We start from the raw sequence: 23,972 nt of genomic DNA, 5'->3' as shown, positions 1-23,972 counted from the left end.
ATTTAACTGCAAAGCTGCACCTCGTATTTGAACTCAATTTTCTTCAGCTGTGAAAATATGCAGGGTGATTATCCTAAATATCTCATCGTATGATTCATCCCATAATAATTACATAACAGAAATGAAAGTAGAAACAGTTGTGCACAAAACCATTAAGCAGATAATAGAAGCAGATATAAACCAAATGTTTACAATGGAGTGTGACATTCTTGTGACTCTAGTTCTACGTGTTTTAACTTTAAATGATAAACTGCTTAGTTCTGTGTTGGTTGATACATTTCTAGCCTCCATGATCTTACAAACTCCCTTGAACACCACTGGACTGACCCAGAAAACAATTACGTGAATTGAGTGCACAGCATGTGTCAACATAACTGCGTTACCCGAGGCCATAATGGACTATGGCCTTCTATTGACTTCCTACCCTGGTTCTGATGTTGCCATTGATCAGCACTGGCACTGTACATTGTGTCAGTCAGTAAATAACTAAAAGGCCTCAACAGAACTGCAGAGGCAGAACACAGTGCAAATTTACTTTTCAGAAAGTGAGCTGGAAGGTGCTATAGATGAAACCTGTATTGTCATTCATATTATTATCACAACCTCAGGGATTTGGTTAATTGGCAATGTTTGTTTTTAGAATTTGTGTCCCTGTTAGCTTTTATTTACATGTGAAACCATTGTTTTGGCCCAGAAGGTTCAGGCCCACCTTTCTTGCCGGCACATCAGTAACAAATATGTGTCAGCTAGAGACAAAATCTAAAGCTAGCACCAATTTGCAGCAGATAGAGATCTTTCTGCTTTATTGATTTGTTTCCGGGAAAGCACATTTCAAGCTTAAGCATTGTACTATAGCAACAACTAACGCTTTATATTTGCCACTGTGTACCTGATCTGACCTACATTAAAAACTTGAGTGTAAAAATTTAGCGACATGTCAGTGAGTGAGCCATGTGAGTATACTCCAAACAAGATCACATTGGACGTGTTTACACACATAAACAAAATGACTGGATTGCAACCACAAAAGTACAAAATATAGTGTCAACTACACTTTAAAGATTAGGGATCTCAATCAGTTTTATCTTGGTTTGTTGGGGCGGCAGTGGATTGGACTGGCTCTGCAGCAGTCATGCTGGCCTCCCTCTTGCTGCCTTTCTTGGCGCTGTGGTTGGGGGTCCCATTCAGGGTGCTCTTTGAAGTCCGCCGTGTCTGGAAGTGCTTCCTGGAGCCCAGCAGGGACGGGTTGTTGACCAGCGTGTACAGCAGCTGCCAGCGAGTGCGAATCCTCCGACTGCTGGTCGCCTTGTTCGGCCGATTCTCCCGAATCCCTGAAAGCATGGAGGAGCAGGCTGTCAAGGCAGAATGAAACACCAAACTGAGGGGCTGAGGCACCATGAATATCAGTATGTCATAAGTATAAACATTTTGGAGAAACAATACATTTTATTTAGATATTTTTCATACCTAGATGATCAATTAAACAGGTCAAAATGATTACATGTCCAACAATTCATTACACAACTGGATAGGATAGAACATACCATGCTACCATGCTAATATTAAAGCCAAAGGTTTGTATCTTATCCACTTCATTGAAAGATTTCGATATTTATTATGACAAAATTTGGTGCACATTTGTGTTTCAGAGAGAAATGTCTCGACCACTGTTTCATGGATTGCCATGAGATTTTGTACAGATAATATGTGAACTTCTGTGGTTCCCTTGACTTTTTATCTGGTGCCATTATCAGGTCAAAATGTTACTCTGGTGGTGTTTAAGATCTGAGCATTGCTGTGTCTGAAGGTTTTATCCATTAAACTACTTTTTTTTCTAGAGTGTAATGAGCGCGGCTATAGATGTCTAGATGTCTATACATTTTAAATGAAATCTTTGAAGCACAGGTCAGACGTAAAGATTGGCTGCATGTATGTGAGAATATGTATTGTGTGTGTGTGTGTGTGTGTGTGTGGTTTAGGGTCTCTACCTTCCTCTGCGTCTCTTATTTTCTGTCCAGCACTGCCACTCTCGATCATCATGTCCAGCAGCAGCCCACAGAAGGCCTTCATCACCGGGTGTGACTGGCTGACCTCTACCTTCAGGGAGTGGGTGTAGTATCGGAAGGCTGGATGGGGTTAAAGGTCACAGAGCATAACTAAAGTGAGACTGAGACCATGGCCAAAAATATCTTTATTCTCTGCCTACACATTTAACAAACAAATCACCTGACCAAAACTATTACATATTATATATACTATTAAATTACACTACTAACAAGTATTGTGTGTGTGCTCATAGCTTGATATAGTTTTTCCACAATGTTATAGGATCCCAAAAACTGAAATCATACCTGGGTCGTAGGACTCTGCGGTGCGGTGCAGCAGGCTGATGTCAATGCGACCAAGATGGATGATGTTGTACAAAGCTGTTATCACCATTCTCCATATTGCGACTATCAGTCCCACCACAGTGTTGATCAGGAACAGCAGGTATGTCAGAAGGAACAGACTCTCTCTGGAAATCACCATAACATGTTTCAGAAAAAACTGAAGTGGCTGTCTTAGCACATAGATGGCTCTGACCCTTACAGGGCCACACCGGGGGCCATAGCCAGGATTTTACATTATTGATAGTACACATGAAGATCAGTTTACTGGATATGGTACAAGTACTACTCAACCTGTGACAAGACATTGTAAAATGTCCTTTATGACTCTGGAAGAGGTTTGTCATGTTTGACAGAATGACCCCTGATGAGTTTAGAGACTTTACATTTTTAACTGATTAAATGCTTTGAAACTAAGGTTGTTGAGTTTCGAAAATTGACCGGATGGAGGGTCTAATAAAAGAAGATTTTGAGTTGCGTTATGGGAAATGTTTTTGGAGCTTGTATTAAAAGTCAGGCCATCTCAACCCTTCCATCCATCCATCATCAACCGCTTATCCTGCGTACAGGGTCGCGGAGGGCTGGAACCAATCCCAGCTGACATTGGGCGAAAGACAGGGTACACCCTGGACATGTCGCCAATCCATCGCAGGGCCCCTTGTGGATTCAATAGTTACTATTCTTTTTCTTCTTTTTTTTTCTTGTGAGTTCCCCAACTTTATGGAACTGCAATACTATGAATTATAAATTCTGTACATTTTATTACCCAGCAGGAAGGTCTAAAATCTTTATCCAAACTGCCAGAAAGAAAATAATATTTGTTTATTTATTTATGCATTTATTTGTTGGCCTACTGGGGACCTTTATTTGTTGGCCTACTGGGGACCATCAGGTCCCCCAAATTCCTGGGCAAAGGTACAGAGGATACAGAGGACCTTAAATGTAGCTAGAGGCCTGTCAACACCCATAATTAACAAAGCAATTATTATAATAACAGCACTGAGGATGAAGCAGTAATTGAAGCAGCAGAGTTGGAGAGACTTTTGATACACACAGCACATTGTACCTTTTTAAAACACATGAATCATTTACTTCATTAAAAATTAAATATCTGTAACATAAGTAAAAACAGCTCAACATTTTTTGAGAATTTAATCTTATTTTAATCAGCAACCAAAAAACAAAATTATAAGGGATTCTTCCACTAATCATCAATTACCTAAACAACACACTGTGTATACTAATTTAGTGAAATTAAATTCCAACATATGGGTTAGAAAAGGCTTCACATACCTGTTGTTCAAGTCTCTTGTACCAGATTCCTTTTTGATGAAAGCAAACTTAGCTGTCACGTGTTGAAGCGCTGTAACCAGCAGCATTGTGACCCAGACCGGCCTGAGACACCACATAGCTGGATAAGGAAAAACTCAATGATGACAAAATGAAAAAGAGCTACATGAATGGTTTCTGACTCACCATGCTTTTCCAGCTATTTCGAAGACGATGACATTACGGCCGTAAAAAATAGGGATAATGATCAAAAACACCAGGAACAAGAAGCAGATGAAAAACACAACAGTCTGAATAACCATTCCTGCCAAGAGAACACAGAAACAGGCCATTAATGAACACATAACTTATCTTTAAATCATTCTTTGCAGTTGATTAAAAACTTCTTTTTGATGTGACATTGGACTTCAATTAAAGGATAAGCCTAGCATTAGTCTATATTTTTGCTTTTGTCAACAAAACCTATGAAAGCACCAACGTGTGTGTCTACATACTTCCCAACTTGTCATCCCCGTCTTTTGCATTCAGGTCCATTTATTCCCAAAGATGTACATTTTAAAAACTGATCACAAATATATTGTTTCATTTTTAAAAAGATGATTTATTGAACTCGTTCAATAAAAGTGCATTTGTCGGGGACTATATTCGGCTGCGGATTAATCCATATTTGGTACTCCAGTGATTATTTGGTGCAACAGTGTGACTCACTGAAGTGTTTTTAATAATGTTTGGACAACAATGGAGCTCTACAATAAGCTTTAACATTTTGTCTACATGCAGTATCCTTTTGATTGATCCTTCTAACAACACTAGATAGTAGGATTAATTAATTGTCGGTGTATGTCTTTTTTTGAGATTTGTTGACAAAAATTAAAAATATAGAATATTACCAGCATTTGCCTAAAATATGGTTAAAGTCACTGAGGATTTTGTTGCGTATTTGAGCTTTACCAATGCAGACGATCGCAGCCTGGTATCCTATCAAGCCCATCCAACAGACAATACCAGGTTTAGATGGACGGATGGTATTCTGGCTTTTATAAATGCTGTAAATGTCTCCTTTGTACAGTCCTTTCAGGTTTGACCTGAAACAAATTAAAACCAGTGGCACTTGGATAGACATGAAACTTTTGGTTGAATCATCAGTACAAACCAGGAGACACTGTGCCGACAAAAACTGATTGCATGGTGGAACATCCAGTCACAGAGCTTAAAATTATGTGGCAGATATATTTTTCAACAGTTGGTGGAGACCAAACTAGAGCTAATAGGAGAGTGGATATGGACAGTCAGGTAGCCAGAGACATGACTCTAAATGAATGGTAATGTTGTTCTGTGTCTACAGGATGACTAAACAACTGTTGGCTTACATGTTCACCACATTAATAAGGTCTCCACTTAATAAGGTGATAATCATAGACTGTATATAAAAACGTGATAATAGTGCATTTACAGCTTGTTACACTTTCACCAAGTGGCCAAAGGATTCTGCTTTAAGAAAAGATTCTGTGGTAAGCAATGACTCCTCTCTAAGTGGCGTTACTGCACTTACCTGTGAAGTATCATGGACCTCATGAGCATGATGAGACTGACCACACAAGAAAGGGTCATTGCACAGAGGTAGCACACTAACAACATGGTGGAAAACAAAAACTAAATTACTCACTTATTTATTAATGATAAAAAAAAACATGACTCCCAGATTTTGTTAAAAGCCAAAGAAATTAGCCCCACACACCTTCCAGCAACCAAGTATAGAAGGTCACAATTCTGACGACCTCCATTCTGTCGTCTGACAAGATTATCCCAAATCCCATTAACAGGAAGGCGATGTTTTCATCAATACCAGCACGAACAATATGGAGATTAGGGACCACCAGGACGACTAACAACAACGCCACCTGAAAGGTGAAAACATAATGTGGTTCAGCACCACAAAGGCAAACAGCAGTACATTTAGTCTGATTTAAGAGGTCAAAGGTCATGACAGTGGAAGACTTACATGATATATCGCCACAAAGGCAACAAATGTTGATACAGCCAACTTTAGTGGAAAACAAAACACTGAAAGACAAAATAAGTCATCACTTCTAGCACAGCTGACCTTATTTCAGCCATTTAGGATTTACCATTATACTGCATGACTAAATGTTTAGATTGACACATCCCATCATGATTCTTAATTTATGTCTTCATGATCTCCATTTATTCATTCAGTGTTTGTTCAGTTCCTCACCTCTTGTTTCAGACCACTTCACTTCCAGTTATAACATAGATAAGCCAATGCGTGTTAAATAAATACAAAATGACTGCTGTCAGAACATGGTCATGAAAGAAAATAAAAAATCACGCACTCACCCTTTTCTGGTTTATAAATATAACTCTTAAGCACCTCGAATATTCTCTCTGCCAGTGTTGGTTTGTCTGTAGATAAAGAGCTACAATGCATATGTAAGAACACAGACAATTAATGTTACAATCATCCAGTATGAATGTTCTTCCTTAAATTTACATATGACAATGAATAACATTTGATTCCTTAAATCTGCCCTTGCAGGTCATGCCCAGTGTCTACATGTCATCATTTTAATCTGACTGTTTCCAAGTAACATGAGCAGGAGTACAGGATAAACTCTAAAAATTCAGTGGTTTATTTTTTCAGTTTTGTTTTTGTGTAAAAGCTTTTAAAATGTTATTTAAAACCTACAAATTAAAACAAACAGTGTTGATGCGGCAGGTTCATTGCTGGTTTTGTTGATTCAATTAAATATATCATGACATCCATCATATCAGTCTTGTGCTATACTAACTATACTATACTTTTTCATTCAGCAGCATTCTGGAGAAAACTGGATATTTTGTTCATGAAACAAATGAAGTGAGAAATTACATTTAGCAGACGCTTTTATGCAAACCAATGTACAATTGATAAATATGTCAGAGGTCACACTCATCTGGAGCAACTAGGGATTAAGTGTCTTGCTCAGGGACACATTGGTGGATGTGTCACAGTGGGAATTGAACACCTGGGTCTCTCGCATCAAAGGCATGTGGCTTGTCCTCTGTTCCATCGCTACCCCTAACGCCACACCAATAATATTATCTTATATTGTGTGTGACGCCCTGTGGGGTCATGAGTGAGTGTGGTCTCTCTCTCTCTCTCTCTCTCTCTCTCTCTCGGAGGAGGAGGAGGAGGAGGAGGAGCTGATTGCAGTTCCTCTGGGCACCTGGGCTAATTGCCCTGTAGAGTATTTGGGACTGTTTTCTCATTCAACCAAGATAGCTGCTGTCAAGAACAGGTCAGACCTCCCTGCGGCCGGCTCCCTGGTTTTCCATTTAGTTTGGTTTTCCGTTGGTTCGACTGTTGCGTTGTGGTATTTATTCTTATTTGCCTGCTACAACACCTTCACACACACACCCATGCAACCATCATCCTGCACAGACACTACTGAAACCACAGACTACATACTTTAATGTTAGTTTGAAATACTTCTTAATTTGGTTAATTTTGGTTTAAATAAACATATTTTGTTAAACTTTTATCATGGTGTGTCTCCCTTTTGTTGTGGCCTTTTGAGCCAGGTCATAACATGTTGTAGCTGACTGTTATCTTGCTAATTTCATTGGGTAAATTCCATATCCATAAGTCCAAGTTTTCTAAATGTCTCCCAAATATTGAATTATTTATTACTGAATTTGGAAGTTACATGCTGTTAAAACTAGTAAAATGTGTGAACATAACTGATGTCTTGTGCACCTTTAATTTTATAAATTCATGTTTCCATATGTATGTATTTATTTATACATGCATACATTTATCTGCTTTCCTACGTTGTCTTTATTGACACTTCATGTCTTAATTTAACAAGTGACATTAAATTACTTATTTTCATACTATACGAAGAATGTAATGGATGTTATCCATGTTCTGTGTGACATGTTTTAAATAAAGTTTAGAGGGGAAAAACATAAAATTGTTGCCTTATCTCCATTCACCTGGCAGCTGAAGACTTTTTCTTGAGAAGTGACTTCACATAGTTGGTGTAGTAGCTGCTGTCAAGGTCCTGTAAGCAAAACATTCAGACTTTACATCATGTTATCAGTTATGATGAGTAACCATATGAGAAAGGATGTTATTACTATAAGGACATGGGTTTAAATTCCTTAATAATTTTCAGTGAAGAACTTTACTAAAGAGACTCTTAGTAAGATTTAGCATCGTTTCAAGGTGATATTCTGTGTACTTTTGGGTTCCTGTCTGTAATTAACACTTTGAACTTCCATCAATGCTTGGTTGAAAACATAACATGAAAAGAAAACCCTCATGAGTGACCGAAGTGCTGGTTTTTTATTTGATCTCATGGCAGAGATTTCTCTTCTGAATAATTAGTGAAAACTGTAGACAGATTCAGCCTGCTGTTAAAACAAAAACTCTGTTGCTTGACAGGAAAAAAATATCACCTCCATCGTCATAATCTGCTCAAAGACGCTGAGTTAAACCCACTATACTCTGCACAAGCTGCTTACAGTAATCATGGTTATGTTGTACATAGTTGAAATTCACGTGTCTTTCTGCAGTTGCACCAGCGACAGCCTGAGATTAGTTTACATGTTGTTATTTATACACATGTGTCATGAGGCAGAAAACGATGGTACTTTTGTATTGGCTGAATGTTGATGTCTGCATTCTGACTTTTCTCACCTCGTCAGTCTTTGGTTCTTTGACAAACAGCAAAGGAAACTGGACACAGAGATATGCAAGGCATGCCAACTGCGGTAGACTTGCAAGCAGAGCGTAGTACTTATAGATCTGTGAGGAGGAATATGGAGGAAAATGGAAATGATCAGTTCACCTAAAATCATAAATCAAGTCTGGGTAATGAATGCCCCAGCTAGTCTGGAGTTTTTCTTTCTCTTATATCAAAGATTAAAGCTTCAGTAATCAATATCTTTATATCAACAGCAGATTAAATTAATATGGGTAATCAGAAAGTGGTTGCTCGTAGCTCGAGTGTTTTAGCGACTTTCAGCTCTTGGTTTTGGTTTTACTGCCCACAGCTTTACTGTTTTGGTTCAAGATCTCATTGCCAGCCACAGCAGAGCCAGGTATCTTTCTCGGGAGTTGCTAGAGACCAAAACAGGGCTAAAAAGAAAGTGAATATTGACCAAGAGGAAAGAAACAACGTTCCAAGTATGTAATAGTGCGTCCCAGGTGTACTGAGAAGTCAGGAGAACCTCAGTACCCCTAACTTTGTGATCCAAGATGGCTGCTCCATGTATCAACAGTTAGTGAAAGCTGTAGTTTATACTGCTTATTAGCACTTCCGTGTATTTGTGTCACAGGTAATTTTTGTACACAAAGCATTGTCCAACTGCTGTCTGTGGACCTATTGCCACTGTATACAGTATGCGTAAATACAGCGAAATGCGTTTTTTATCAACCAGCGTTGGTTTCCATGGCTAACCTGGCTAGTTATAAACAATGGCTGGCCGTGTGAGGTTTTCCGACTTTTAACTGGACGTCATTCCCAGCTCTGACGTCCCACTTCTGAGGTAAATGGAACGCAGCATTACTCTGTGTCTGCTGGATGTGTGAATTCTGTTTGCTAACACATTCACCACAACAACTTTATTAGGTGATACTGTGTCCGTGTTGTGTTTAAATCTTGCTCTGCTGCCCCCAAGTGACCAAAAAATCAATAAATGCTGCTTTAAATTTAAAAAAAAAACAACCACCACCAGCATAATGTTTTAAAACATTTTCAAATCCTGCTCATAGATTATTTAATGTGTTGAAATTTAATGTGGAACAGGGGTGGGCAATATGACGATATAAACTGTGAGACAATGTTGTTGGTGTCTCACCTCTGGAGTCTGAGGACAGTCGAACTTCTGCCACACCAGGACCCCGAAGTGAGTGAAGGAGAGGAGCGTCCCGAACGCATAACTTGCTTTGTGCTGCAGAGTGCCACAGACCAACACAGGATAATAAAGGACAGGATAGTAGAAGATGGCAATTATCTTCATGTACTCTGAAAAACAAGAGATAAAAGAATGGTCTCATTCTGTGATGTGTGACCTTTCATACTCAGTATTGATTAAAGCAAAACACTTCTGTTGCTTCTTTACATTTATACAGGTTCCCTGAAATCATCATGCCTCTTTTAGTTTACAAGCATGGAGATTAATTCACTTAAATATCCCTATCATAGCATTGTTACAGTGTCTTTTTCTACGTTATCACTGGGGACAAGTTAAGTAAAGTGTTATCCCCTAATCAATATTGTTAGTGTATAACAGCACTAATACTAATTCAGTTGTTTCACAACCTACCAGTCACTACTTATGTATTTTAATAAACATCTGTGTTAACCCAACTTGTCGAGGCAGATGGCCGCCCTGAGTCTAGATTCTGCTTCCTTGCCACTGTGGCCAAGTGCTTGCTCATGACAGGAATTCTTTGTAAATAATATTACAAAGAGTATTGTCTAGACCTGCTCTATGTGAAAAGTGCAATGAGATAAACTTATGTTGTTATGAATTGGTTCTTATAAATAAAATTGAACTGAATGTTAATACCAAAAGTTAAAAAATGTTTTATGGCGTGTAGAAAAGAAAATGTGTTTCCTTAATTTTAAATAGATATTTAACATTTCAATGTTTAATTATGATTTAAAACGTCAAATGTTTGAGTGAATATGTCCGCAGCTCCATTCTTCATTACACAGAGGACAAATTAAACATACAGACATCCACCTTTAATGTCTGCCGGGGTGTCTTTGGAGAAAGGCAGAGGCTCCGGGGCGATCACCAGCATTGACAGCTTGCTGAACACTAGTCCAAAAACAGCCATGACCAGGTCTTTTTTCTGAGTCTGGTCCAGGAAGTTGACTGGACTGTGAGATCATACATGAACATTAGGATAATATGAGACCGTGTAAATTCCAGTTTATCTCTAGACTTCACAAAATTCACCTGAAGATACTGGATGATCCTCTTGCAAATCCTTGGCAGATTTTGTTTTTCCTGGTGAGAGCTGCCAGGATTAACATGATCACCAGCTACAGTGAAAGATGAAATTCATCAGGACTATTGTTACGCTTCAGACCGTACAGAACTTCCACATATATAACAGTATGTATTAGAACTTCAACTGAAACCATTGTAATTTTCAGCTGCTGCCTGAAAATCTTCACTCAGACATTTGCTTATAAAGCAGGACAGGTTTCATCCCATTAGTTTCATACAAATAAAAAATTTTTTATTTTTTTTGCTCCTGCTAACTGCTGACTGGACAATATTTGCTACACAACTTGTAGTACTGTACTGTACCTCCTTTTGGCACAAAAATGTGAACTTTTACAGTCGACTTTGCTTTGTTTCAGAGTGTTTGCCGGCTACAGTATCTCATTAAAACTACTCAACTCCATGAAATGACAAAGCAAAGCAGCTTTGTAGATAGACGTCTGGATGGAGCGACTTTTCAGTTATGAGCACCTTGTATAAAGAATCTGATTTTGCATAGAACTTCCTTTAGACTACAACATCTTGTTATTTCTGATCAGCTGGCTGTCACAGCTTATTACCATACAGTCTATGCTTATTACACATCATCTGCTGTATAGGGAAATAGGTCTGTGTGCATTCTTCGTACAGTAAGAGGAGTTTTCTGACTGAGGTCTACTTATATATATTTGCTTTCACTTGTAATTGGGTTTGGATAGAATGACGACAAACATCATTAGATTGAATTTTTTTTTTTTTTTTTGAGCAAGATGCAAAAACTTCAGAACAAACTATAAATTCACTTTATGCCACTCCTGCTTTACCGAGGAGGACAATGTAGTGTAGATCTTGTTTGCACCTTTGTTTTGCAATTACATATGCTGTTTACACTCTGGGGCGGCATGGTGTTACAGTGGTTAGCACTGTCATCTCACAGCAAGAAGGTTGTGAGTTCAAACCCCGGTTGCCCCGGCCTTTCTGTGTGGAGTTTGCATGTTCTCTCCAGGTGCTCCGGCTTCTTCCCACCGTCCAAAGACATACAGCCTAGGTTAATTGGTGTCTCTAAATTGTCTATAGATGGACTTATTCTTTAGATTGTCCCTCATGCTTGCTGGCACGAGGGACAATCTATTTTTACAATACCCTTTGTCTAGGTCCTGCTTATACTGACGGCCCTCTGGCCTGTTTGGTTCTGCCATGGTTCATGTAATTGGTAGGCAGGGCCGTCCACTTGGGCTGACTGGGAGCACCAGGGCCCAATGCTCCCAGCTATTATAAATGCTGCCATCTTAGACCTTGTGGTAAGACTCTCTCTGTGTGCTTTGTGTGATTCCTTTGTTATTGTCACTCACTTACAGCACTGACATTACTGTCAGTCACATCTCTTCTCTTTTGCAATTTAATTTGTGTTTTTTTGTTGTTGTTGTAAATAAATCAGTTAATTTGAGTGAATTGTTGGAGTCTCTCCCCTTTATTTGCCATGGCCCTTGATATTATGGTATCTACTTCAAAGGCCAACTGTCATCAACCATTACTGGAAGTGTGTTTAGCTCACTGTATTGCTACACGCAGCTACATGCAAAGTGAAGGCAGAAGAATTGTGGGGTTTGGGTTTGGTTATTTGTTTGTTTTAGGGGTTTGTTTGTTTGTTTGTTTGTTTGTTTATGATTATAATTACCTCCCAATATTGCAGCTGGGTGTCAGCAGATGTTCATTAGTTTTAGCAGCTTTATGTTGTCTTGCTTGACTCGGGCCACAATTGGACAACGTACTTGACACTGCCCAGAGTTCTGCTAACAGAAACTGATTTTCTGCCCAAATCAGCCCAAACCTGGCAGCCAAATTAGGACCTGCGCTATCTTTCATTGTTGATGCCACAACACAGACAAGTGTTCAAACATTCAGACACATTTGGCCCGACTTGGCTGCTTACCTGGGCTACTTCTAAAACAGAATATTTATTTAACTTTTATACAGATCGTCCCACTGCTTCTTCTTTTCCAACTCTCTTTATAAACAACCCAATTTAGAAATATTACTTTGAACTTCTGACTTTGACTTACTGAAAAACATACTAAGTTGAATTCTTGGTATAAGTACCGCACCACGGATGCAAAATTGTGTAATGTACAATTTGTTTTTCATATCCATTTATCCAATAAAACAACTAGACATGACTTGACTATAAAGGGTCACAGGACAGAAAGGTTGAGAACCAACATTATTATTTATCAACACTCAACAAAATGTGCTTTTACTTTTCAGATGTGCAGTAACGTTTTTTTAACTTGAGGATACTTACAGATATCAACAGCATGCATATGTGGAAGATCTTGTCATCCACTGTGGGGTCACATGGCAAAATAACTCTGTGACAAAAAGGCAACCACAATGAAATGCTTTAACCACAATTAGAACAAACAAACTTTAAATATCTGTGGAACAATAGACATTGAAATGTAGCTAAAACTGTTGAAATGTCCCTGTTTCAGAAGAAAACATTTCCTCACAATTTTATGATTTGTGCGATTGATCAATGATTGATGCCATTACATGATCCATGTGAGTTGATTTGGTCTTTTTTGTTTTAATCGTGGTTTTCTGGATGCTTGAGTAAAATGTACACCTATTTGCCAGGAACCAGTGTTGCTTGTTCAAATTAAGCACAATCACAAATGAAGTCACCAACAATCAACTTACTGAGTACTGCACTCGTACATAAAATCAAAACTGTGCTGTAATAGCAATAATAAAATCAGGTATGGACATCACAGTGACACCTTTAAACTCAAACTTATATATGAAATTACTTTCAGGGGGCTTGTACTTACTCTTTGGGTGGTGTGGTTGGCTCTGCGTTGTTCGAGTACCAGTCTGAATAGTCATAGTAGGAATATTCAAAAGGTTCAAATTCGACCTTGCTGTGATTCATTGCAGCTGTTCAGTCGAGTCAAACGGGTGCAGCGGGATGATTAAAGATCCCGAGGACTGCAGGTAACCTCGCTCAGTGATCTGCTGGTGCTGTATTGTGTTGGAACAGTTTGGCCCAAACACTCAGACACATTCCAGTCCAACCAAGACCTCAAACACAGCAGATTAACAACGGCATGGAGGGGGGAGAGAGAGAGAGAGAGAGAGAGAGAGAGAGAGAGAGAGAGAGAGAGAGAGACAGAAGGGTTCAATATTACAATTAATAAGAGAAGAAGTGGAGGAAGAAACCGACGTGAAGTGACCTTCTAAACCTAACTAATTGATTAGGTTTTACAGTTACTCAAGTTCTGTATTGAGGTACTTGTACTTTACTTTTCAAGCCACTTTATACTTGTCTTCCACTGCAGCTCAGGGGGAGATATTGTACTTTTTACTGCATTCATCTGACAGCTTGAGTAACTTTACAAATTAAGATTTTTACATACAAAACATATGAAGAGCTAATAAAATGTGGTGCTTTGTTATAGAACTGAGATGGTTACTTGATTAGCTGATTGACAGAAAATTAGTTGGCAAGAGTTTTGATAATTGTTTAAGTTGTTTTTTTCACACAGAAACATCAGCTTGTCAAAGTTGAAGTTTATTCTTGTAATTATTTTAGTTATTTTTATTTATTTCTGTATTTGTTTTAGTTGTGACACACTGTAAATTTGTTGCTCTGGGTAATTGTGACACCATTTCTCACTATTTCTACAAACCAAACAATCAATTAATTGAGAAAATAATCAGCAGATTAGTTGCAAGCTTATGTAAAATAGTTTCATCCTGCAGGTCAGGACCCACCAAAGAAATTTCTGTATGCACTTTAATATCATAAATACTGCTTCAACCAAAATTTGTCCAATCCAAAGTAATATATACAATATATAGTATCTTCATGTAATTACAATTATGATGTCTGTTCCTTTTTAATGCATTGTGTTTGGTGTATTCATGTTGCAATAAAAGCACTGTGTGATTTCTCGTTGCGATTAGGTAATGTCAGTTTTGCGCTGCAATGTGGCGTTAACCTGTTTGCCTCCCTCTGCCCGTTACTTAAGAGACTAATCTTATAATAAGAGGAAAATCTCTCATTTAAACAGGGGCAAGCATTGTGTGAAAAGAGCTTATGAAAGGCCAAAATGAGAATGTTGATCATTTGACACGTGAGGTAAGGCCTCAGTTTAGGATCAGCCCAAACTTGTGTTTTATTTTTATGAGAAAAAAAGAAGAAAGAAAGGAAGTATAATAAGATCGTCCAGTGCTGCAGCAGATTTACTGACAGTGGACAAAGACAGATCACAGACCTTTAACTTTATCAAGCAGAAGCATAAAGATGGGCAAAGTGTTCCAGTTAAATCAGTTTGTGCATCAAAAAAATATATTAAAAATTTTTAAAGGTACATTTTCAGCCATTGGACACGTTTTTTTTTTAGATATCGGGAGAATCTCCTTTAAGAGTTCAAAGTTTCTTAATCTGGATCTGTGAGCTCACTCATATGACAGAGGCTGCAGAGGGCCATTTGATCTGATCCCAGGATTTTCTGACCGTGTGGATGTCGCAAAGGGACCCACAATGCTCAACTGCTGCTATTTCAGCAAAAAAGGCCACCAGTGATGTAAAAGCGAATGTACTTTATGCCAACTCTTGAATTAAAGCTCAGCTTCATAAATGACTGCACTGAAAGCAAAGCTGTGGATTTCCTTTTCATGCCCAGAGTCATCTGTTACTATTTCACTTGCTGTGTTGGCTTATGAAACCAAAAGAAGCGTTTTATGTGTCCACCTGCCTCCAGTTCTGCTCCTCTGATGTTTTTCATGTGTTTGAATCAGGAGGTAAAGTAATACTGAGTGACGTCTCTTATCAAACTGACATTTGGTTATGGTACACCAGTAAATGCTTCTACCGTTTGCTTTCACATCTCATTTCAAAGTGGAGAACACTTTATATTGATAAAACTGTAATACTGTCACTTTTCATTTTCCATTTGGCTCTATGTCTTTAGTCCAAACTTAAAACTGTTGGATGGATTGTTATGAATTTTTATTCATGGTTTTCCTGAGGATAAATCCTGATGAGTGTGTTAATCCCCCTGACTTTTTCTCTATGCACCATATATATATAACTGTGGAAGCACGTGGCAGGGAAGAATTTGAGTGGGGGAACCGTCTCGGCCAACATTTGGTTCCTGAAAAATAAGGAGAAAAAAGAAAAGGGGTTTTGCTTTAAAAAACTCAGTCAGAGAGCAAAAGAAAAAATGAGCTGTGTTTAAATACTTTTGTGCAGAAATTGGATGTGTTCAAGGCATGGTCTTTGTTCCAAAACCTAGTTATAAAACTTTATTACGTTTAGTTTGGAGGAATTTTGAGCTCTGTTCTACAAACCAGTTATATTAAATCACATCAAAAGTTATCCAAACTAAACAAGTCTCCACATTGTCTTTCTACACATGCTTGGTTAAATTCAGCGACGGTTTTCTGCCTGGCACTTGTTTTCACATTTTCAGACCAATAACTATCAATTTTAATTATATTATATACTTATTAATGTATTTTAAAATGACAGTGCATCTCCTTTAACAAAGAACAACAGCATCCGTACAGTTTCTAATTTCAGCCCTCATCTGTCACTGTATCCAAACATCTCTTTACAAGATGACCACAGAGTCTCTCCAGCGCAGGTTTATTACCCAGAGAGAGGATTCCTGTTTTTCTTGTAGCCAGAAAAAGCCCTTAAAAGGCCCTTAAATCATGTCTGTCCCATACAGTAATTGGAATATTTGAGCAGAAGAAATTGGCCTTCTCCAAACTGGGCAGATTGTTTCTGACGGTGCGTCTGAACAACTGAGAAAAACAGTAACTCACATTGAGGGGACTCGAGACCTATCTGCATTTTATGTTTTAAGACTTTGTTTTGAGATTATGTTCATGGAGTGTGTGTTTGTTGAGGGTTTGTGTGTTAAAGCAGACAGAGGGCGCTGTTTGATTGATTCCCTGTGTTACACAGGGTCCAGAGCTCTGTAATCTACATGTTGTAGCTCACACACAATATAGCCGATGTTTCCCCTTTCTTTACATATTTGTATCCTTAAAATCATGCTCAACTATTTACCTTTATCAATGAAAGTCTGAAGGCTACATCATCTCTTGTAAAGTGTGACACACTTATGAGAAAAAAAATCAAAACCCATTTTTAAGCAATTTTTACTTCATCAAGGCATGACAACATGAATATAACAGTTAATTACAGCAGGAATATACAGTCCATCTATCACCAAACAAATAAACATCTGCAAAAACACACAAATAAGGAAATACTAGAGGATGAAATGTGATGGTGAGTCACTTAAGACACAAATCAAGTCTAAATATGATACAAATAGACAACAAGCATGATGGTAAGAACTGAATTGTATTTTCAACGTGGAAACAAACAAATAATAAAGTGGCCTTTAAAAAAAAATAACAGCACGCAGAATCTCTGATATGTATACAGAAATACAAAGCAAATATCTGCCAAACATCGTCCCTCTGAACCTTGGAGTTTATGGATGACTGCATGGGTTTCTGGGTGATGGTCTTAGTTTTTGAACATGTCACACAACAGTTTCTCCATGGGAGTGTTTCCGATGGTCCTGTGGAAGAACAGCAGCTCTATCCGCTCCGAATTCACAAAACGCAGAGAGGGAAGAAGAAGAAGCAGCTTTCCAAACCTTAAAAAACACACAAAAACAACAAAAATCCATAAATAAACTTCAGCATGCAACAGAATATAGTATTGCATTATTTCAGGTCTTCATGCTGACCATTAAAATGACACTACATTTGAACATTGTTAAATATTAATATTAAAACTGTGTTAATAACTGTTATAGCTAAATATAGCTGGGACAAATATGTTTCAGTGGACAGGCCTGATAAATATTTATTCAGGCTATGCGAGGCTTGCCTATCACTATGTTGTTGTTTTATTATTGTTTCGATTTGAACAGGTCAAGTCAAAGTTAGCACAGTCAAATCCTCGTTTTTGTGAGTCTCGAGTCTACAGCTCGGCTGTCTGAGCCTATTTTTTGGATAGATGGCGCATTTTTATTAATCTAAATAACTGGCCAAGTAAAAACATAATATTGAGTCAAATCACTCCCAGAAGCTACAAAAGTTTAGGTGATCTGAAACAGGGCCCCCAAGTTTCAGTAAGTTAATGAGATTTAACAGTGTAAAAGTATTTAAAAGGGGAATTCATATTAATTAAGTATTCATGTAGCACTGAGGTGATGATTTTTTAAAACAGGGTGTTACCTGGCTGGTTGACTGGGGTAGTGTGAGCGGATGTGTTGTCCCAGCATCACTTGAGATTGATCCTGCAGGTTCTCCACCTGTTCTGGATCTTTCAAACCACGAGTCTCTGTGGAGAAGAGGAAACACAAATGTGAGTCACACAAAGTTAGACAAATACACATAATTACACTCATTCATACTGACAGCTGAATAATTTATATCTAAAGGGTTAGTTTAAGAAATGTCACTAGCCATTATGTTAAATCTATGAAATCTTATCTCCATGTTTAACAAAATTGGATGTCTCATATCTCATTTTCCAACATATAAATATCTGCCAGAGGTGTGAGAAAAGCCACATATGTTATTCAAATGAGCCTGCTTCAATTCTCCAATACAAATTTAAATTTTGTCTGATTCTAAGAATTTGGTACTTTTTTGCAGCCATTACGGGGTGAAATATTGATTATGCTCTGCATTCAGAAGTATAAATTGGATTAAAAATAATTTGTAAATTTGTAAAGAAAAGACCATGATCAGTTTCAAGTCAATAGTGTCCTCAGCAAATAGCATGACAACCTGAATATGTGGTGGGTTTAAGGTTATGCTTTATTTATTTAAATTGATTTTATGCGGTATGTTCAAGGTTCAAGTACTTCTTCCTTCTCCTGGCTGCAAGACAAATTTCCTTTTTTTGGATAACAAAGTTAAAGCTCAATGTCAAAAAGATAATAAAATATTAAAATATTTGTGCAAAGCTGACATTTTGGGTATCAGCTCAGGGTGGCGCAAGAGGAAAGCTTATGGAGAGTCCAAACGGTAACAGGTTCCTCTTCTGAGGAGAATGAATGTGCTTAGTTTTTCGTATTTCTTGTGTACAAGTGAAAATTGATAAACAGTCCTGATTAACAGTGGAGCAAAGGGAATCACCATCTGGGAACCAAAGTTTAGATTTATTGATGAAAACTGAAAGACTCCTTTAGGCCCTTACAATCTTATTAGTGCAGGGTAACACTGAACAGAAGTCAAAACAACTTGTTGATTTGTTTTATTTTATTTGTTTTATTATCCTGTTGGCCTCACCTGGCTTGAAAAGCACGATGGCCTTGAGACAGGCGAACTCAGTGGGGTCAACCGCGAGGGCCTTGAAGCGGCTGAAGACCTCCTGCAGGAGGCGCAGGTCCAGGCTGGTGTAACTGGTTTTACCCTGCATGCCGGGGCAGAGGTCTGGCAGAGAGAGCAGCGGGCAGCTCTCCAGTGGCAGAGACCACTGGATGGCACAGAGCAGGAAGAGTTCGCTCCACGCCTCCTCCAGCAGGATCACCTGGTGGGACACGAACAAGAGTCGTGAAATGCATGATTTGTTTTTGGCTTCACTGATTAGCCAAAGTAGTTACGGAAGGGTGATATGGAAGACCATTGCTGCAAAAAAAAAAACTTGTTGATATGCTTTTATATATGATTGTATGATTTAGTGTGATCAACAAAGTCAAAACTATGAGATATCACAAGTTTATATTTTGATCATTTTTGAATTTTACTCATAACCAGTGTTGATATCATCAATGAAAACTACGATGAAAAATTAAAAGTAACCTTTGAAAACAAGAACAAATAAATAAAAAAATAAATGATAATGTGAAAGATTGACAAATAGACAAATGAGCTATTGTAAATATTTTAACTCAAACTAGCAAAAATGAAATGACTATAATTTAAATAAAACCAACATAGATTTTTGTCAAAATGCTAAAACTAAAACTAAATCAGTAAATTTTCTTTTCCTACTTGCTACTACTCCTCACTAATGTTTCTAGTATTTTCTTTCTATTTTGTTCTCTGAAGAACATTGTATCAAGTCTGGCTTTTTACTTGCAAAATTAAAATAAAAGCTAAGAGTAAAAATGTAACATAAGCACCAGTGTAGTAATTCAAATACTTTATATATATACTATATAAATGTATAAGACTACATGTGGAAGTCAAGTCTCACCTGGTCTCTGAAGGGCAGGTTGGAAAACACGGGCAGGTTCTTGGCCCACTTCACTGACATGAAGAGCAGCCTCGCCGAGGTCTCGTATACATTTTCGGAGCTGGACGGGTACAGAGCCATGTGGTACTCCGAGGATGCTCGCTCCGGCTCGTTGCTGGTCACGTCGATGTTCTCGTCAACTGAAACAGAGAGACGACGTCAGAACTGTGGGTGCAGGGAAGGATGAACTTTAGTTTTTTTTTGTATTCAGCATTAGGCTTGATTCTGGTTCTGGTTTGGAATAGTTTGGTCTGGTTAGGAATTTCTCTCTGTCTATCCCTGACTTTGCTAATCATGCTTCCATACATGTGATGTTGTTATCACAGGTCTAAATCAGTACTTCATTTCATATTTTGGTTGTTGTAACAATCATCATCTATTATATGATGATTGTTTTGGACCAGATTTTAGTGTATTTATCAGAATTCTCAGATACACTAATCACAATAAAATCCACTTTAAAACACAAAAGGCCTACATACAAGTAAAACCAACTTTCTCTCCCTCTTTTCTGAATGATCCCTTCCTGCTTCCTTTGTCCCAGTACATCCAGTTTCAACCACAAATATTTACAGATATATGGAGACAAAATGCTCTCGAAATGCTGTTTTTATTAACCTTCAACACAGGTTTGGACTTAAAAACTGTTGTGTTTGATACTTGGTAAAATTGCATCATAAAATGAAAGCCACTCTTTTGTATAATCTGATCTGAGTGTAATTTCCAGCCAGCAATCTTGCTTCTACAATACCAAATCCTCCTCACCGTCCTCGGGCTCCAGCTTGGCGCAGGTCTCGGCCGTCATGAGGCTGGCCATGAAGCGGTGGTTGTTTGGGGGACTGGCGCAGCGCTGGGGGGCGACAGAGGAGGTGATGGACATAGAGGAGGTGATGTGGGGCCACGTGATGACAGAGCCGTTAGAGGAAGAGGAAGAGGAGGAAGACGATGATGACGAAGAGGAGGTGGGCTCTCGTGTTGTGGCCAGGTGCTCCTTGTCTGGGTCCACGTCAATGGAGTCCAGACGGACCTGAGCTGTGCTGCGGGGCTGCCGCTCGTTCTGCACTGCTGCAGTGAGGAAAAAGACAGGACGGGAAAGGAAAAGAGAAAAAAAAGGAGAACGTGATGTGAGTAGAGAGGGGAACAAACAAGTTCAGACCAACTGTCATTTGAGGAAATAATCATGATCTCACAAGTTTTGATTTGAATCTCTTGACAGTGTCAGTGAATGGATCTAGCGTGATGTTTGCATGTTAAAAATATTTCCACACACTTACCGTCCTTATTCATGCCTGCCTGCAGGCACTTCTTCAGCCGACACGCCTGGCACTGGTTGCGATGAGCTTTATCCACTGGACACATGCCTGTACCGGCCTGGCACCTGTTACACCAAAGCCAACACTTTAAAGGGAGAGTCCACTCAAATCTAACAGAAATACTACATACTGTATGTATGTAATAATCACAAAAACACAAATTCATTGTGTAATTTATCTGAAATTCATACACATTTATATGAAAATAAAAGCCATCTGTTACTATCTGCATTATATGGACTCAACTGAGCAGTGTCCGATCATTCGATTTTGTTTTAACAAAAACACACATTTGTACTATTGCTGTGGAAAAACATGCCCATCATTTCTTGTGCAATATATTCAAAATGTGCTTAGTTTTGTTGGCTATAACTTAATTTAATGGCTGTGAGAACGTGTGGGATAAAATCCTGAACACTTTGAATTGGCCTTCATTTCCCAAAATGCACCTCACATACTAAACTGGTTTTAATGAGAAGGGGGCATTGTTAATCTTGATATCTAAAGTTAATACATGACAAACTCAAAAGCTGAAACGCAGTTGTTCTGCAGCATTCTCTTGCCTGTAAATGAGCCTCCTCCTCACGCTGCGTTTGAAGAAGCCGCTGCATCCGTTGCAGGCGTAGATGCCGTAGTGTTTCCCGCTGCTGGTGTCTCCGCACACTTTGCAGACCAGAGCTGGGCTCAGAGCTTTGCCTGGGGCTGGACTCTTGGCTGTGAGTCAAACACAGGACAGGTTGGTTGGTTTCCATTCATGTAGTCTGGTATTGTTTCATACGTGTGCCTGCCATCTGCAGCTCAGTCAGCTCAGTCTGCATGTAACTCAACAGTCTGACAGAACACACGAGTCAATATTGCAACAGCCATTTAGGTCTGAAAATCTCATTCAGTGGATGATTATGAAATTAAAACAATAAATGGCTGGAAGCAGATTAACAACTAACACAAACCGTGCAGGGATACTGATATTAATCCAAATAAACCCATTAATTATACATAAATTCAGATAGCGTTGCTTACAGTTCCATGATACATATTTATTTTGGCCTTGTTCTACTTATATTAACTACGTTCATATTAAAGAAATGCGTGCTTGGAGCTATCAACTCTTGAAAAATGGATTTATGTGCATATTCATGATCTTTTAGTTTTACTTCATGCTTGTGTGGTGCTAAAGAAACACATTTTGAGCTAAATATTTGAACAGACAAAAGGCACAAAGCATTTCTGTCAACTGGGAAATCAAACCTAAGAATCTCAAACAGAAACATATAATTTAAAAATCACGCCCCCTCCCCATGACTTCAGGCCAAGTTTCCATCCCATCTTTCAAGGTTTCGGGGCACATGTTGCTCCCGATGGACACGTGAAACTCTTACCGCCTCTGCTGTCGTCTGTTCCACCGCTCCCAGAAGACTCAGTGGGGGAAGAGGACGACATCATGGGGATCTTCGACAGGTGATCCTCCATCTTTTTTTGTATTAAAAATGTCTCTAAGAACTTTGTTGCAAACTATTAGTCCTCTTCTCTGGAGTTTGAAATGTTCAAGATAAAATATCCAGGATCCACACACACAAAAGTTCAAGTTCCTTTTGGTTTTGTTGCCGCGAAAACTCTTGTGAGGGATAGAAATGTGTAGCTGTCAGGCCTCCAGTGGACCCTGGTGGGCAGATGGTAGGTTGAGTCCCCTGCAGAGCCTCTACTGTGTTGCAGCCTCTGGTGTGGAGATGCAAATGGGCTGAGGTCCTGCCATGAGCTGGAGATCACACTTGTTGCACGTCAATAGGTTGCGTGTCCTCCCTCTGGCCGTCGGGGTCTGTCACTGTCAGTGGGTGCTCCTCAGTGGCAGCTCCTCAAAAGGGAGCCCAGGGGGTGGAGGGGGAGGATTAGCCCCACGCGCTGTGTAAGCAGCATGCTTATTTGTCATCCTCTTAATCTTTACTGTTCATTTACTGGATCAATCAGTCACATAGCCAGAACATTGGTGCCGCCCAGACTCAGATCTTCATCGTGTCTGCACACAAAAACAACAGAAAAACCGCAACAGCGACGACTCCTAAAACTCCAGCTCTGTCGTGGAAGAGTTGTAACTTTAGACCAGTTCCCATCCAGCTCTGTCTCCTCGTGTCTCCTCTGTCCACGAGGGCATCCATCAGTCAACACTCCTCTTTGGTATCTGCATTTAAAGGGATGATTACATGAGGCACACATTATTATATTTACCAGCCTCCTCAATTTGTATTTCCCCTCCTTTCGCTCCTTTTTTTTGCCTCCGAATTCCAGCTCCATTTCCCCCTGCTGTATATTTGATCTGTGTGATTGCTTCCCATTCATAATGACCCCCAGTGTTTGCTGAGAAGCTGCCTATTAACTCTCATTTCGCTCTTTTTCTGGCAAACTAGAGATCATCCGCTTCCCTCTGGCTTCCAGGAGAAAAAGGTCACAGAGGGAATAACAGAATTTTGAATGGCTGATGTTTTAGTTGGCACTAATTTAGCTCATTCATGAAGGTTGCCCATTTATTATTAAGAAGCTAGAATCATCAGACATGTGGCATTTACATAGGCAGCATTTTTTAGCTGCAGCTAAGAGGGGACTTGAGAACCAGAGCTGCCAAGAACCAGCGCACAAAATTCAGGGAGAGAATATGAAAAATGCTGCCTCGTAATCGTATATGAAAAGCACTGTGCACTGTGC

At 39.0% G+C, this 23,972-nt stretch overlaps 2 protein-coding genes across 2 annotated transcripts; both read right to left on the bottom strand.

The window, feature by feature from the left end:
* LOC119890588 (receptor for retinol uptake stra6-like) lies at window positions 1-13,670 on the bottom strand. Its single transcript, XM_038701917.1, has 17 exons — window positions 13,514-13,670; window positions 12,985-13,051; window positions 10,653-10,738; window positions 10,434-10,573; window positions 9,543-9,709; window positions 8,380-8,487; window positions 7,674-7,741; window positions 6,036-6,115; window positions 5,680-5,741; window positions 5,416-5,578; window positions 5,230-5,305; window positions 4,629-4,762; window positions 3,864-3,981; window positions 3,681-3,782; window positions 2,352-2,515; window positions 1,989-2,126; window positions 1-1,331 (listed from the first exon to the last, which is right to left on the bottom strand). Exons 1-17 carry the CDS (start codon window positions 13,612-13,614, stop codon window positions 1,072-1,074), a joined length of 2,034 nt encoding a protein of 677 aa, XP_038557845.1. The 5' UTR covers window positions 13,615-13,670; the 3' UTR covers window positions 1-1,071.
* A 3,169-nt stretch (window positions 13,671-16,839) lies between these two features.
* Window positions 16,840-22,745, bottom strand: LOC119890374 (photoreceptor-specific nuclear receptor-like). Its single transcript, XM_038701623.1, has 8 exons — window positions 22,655-22,745; window positions 21,839-21,989; window positions 21,237-21,340; window positions 20,728-21,027; window positions 19,924-20,102; window positions 19,014-19,254; window positions 17,952-18,057; window positions 16,840-17,365 (listed from the first exon to the last, which is right to left on the bottom strand). The coding sequence occupies exons 1-8, from the start codon at window positions 22,743-22,745 to the stop codon at window positions 17,233-17,235; spliced, it is 1,305 nt and encodes a 434-aa protein (XP_038557551.1). The 3' UTR covers window positions 16,840-17,232.
* Between the last annotated feature and the right edge of the window lie 1,227 nt (window positions 22,746-23,972).

The sequence above is a fragment of the Micropterus salmoides genome, unplaced genomic scaffold, assembly GCF_014851395.1.
Source record: "Micropterus salmoides isolate LMB-PRFRI ecotype aquatic unplaced genomic scaffold, ASM1485139v1 Ms_hic_scaffold_6, whole genome shotgun sequence".
Taxonomy (NCBI): Eukaryota; Metazoa; Chordata; class Actinopteri; order Centrarchiformes; family Centrarchidae; genus Micropterus; species Micropterus salmoides.
The sequence above is the reverse complement of the archived record's forward strand: the minus strand, read 5'-3'. Positions and strand labels throughout refer to the sequence as shown.

Excerpts from the sequence above, each read along its gene's own strand:
- LOC119890588 (XM_038701917.1), bottom strand. The coding sequence starts at position 13,614 with ATGAATCACAGCAAGGTCGAATTTGAACCTTTTGAATATTCCTACTAT. Across the intron at positions 9,710-10,433 it reads CACCCCGGCAGACATTAAAG|AGTACATGAAGATAATTGCC; the intron begins GTGGATGTCTGT and ends CTTGTTTTTCAG. Across the intron at positions 1,332-1,988 it reads AATAAGAGACGCAGAGGAAG|GGATTCGGGAGAATCGGCCG; the intron begins GTAGAGACCCTA and ends CCATGCTTTCAG.
- LOC119890374 (XM_038701623.1), bottom strand. The coding sequence starts at position 22,745 with ATGGAGGATCACCTGTCGAAGATCCCCATGATGTCGTCCTCTTCCCCC. Across the intron at positions 21,990-22,654 it reads AACAGACGACAGCAGAGGCG|CCAAGAGTCCAGCCCCAGGC; the intron begins GTAAGAGTTTCA and ends TTTGACTCACAG. Across the intron at positions 20,103-20,727 it reads CAAGCTGGAGCCCGAGGACG|TTGACGAGAACATCGACGTG; the intron begins GTGAGGAGGATT and ends TCTCTGTTTCAG.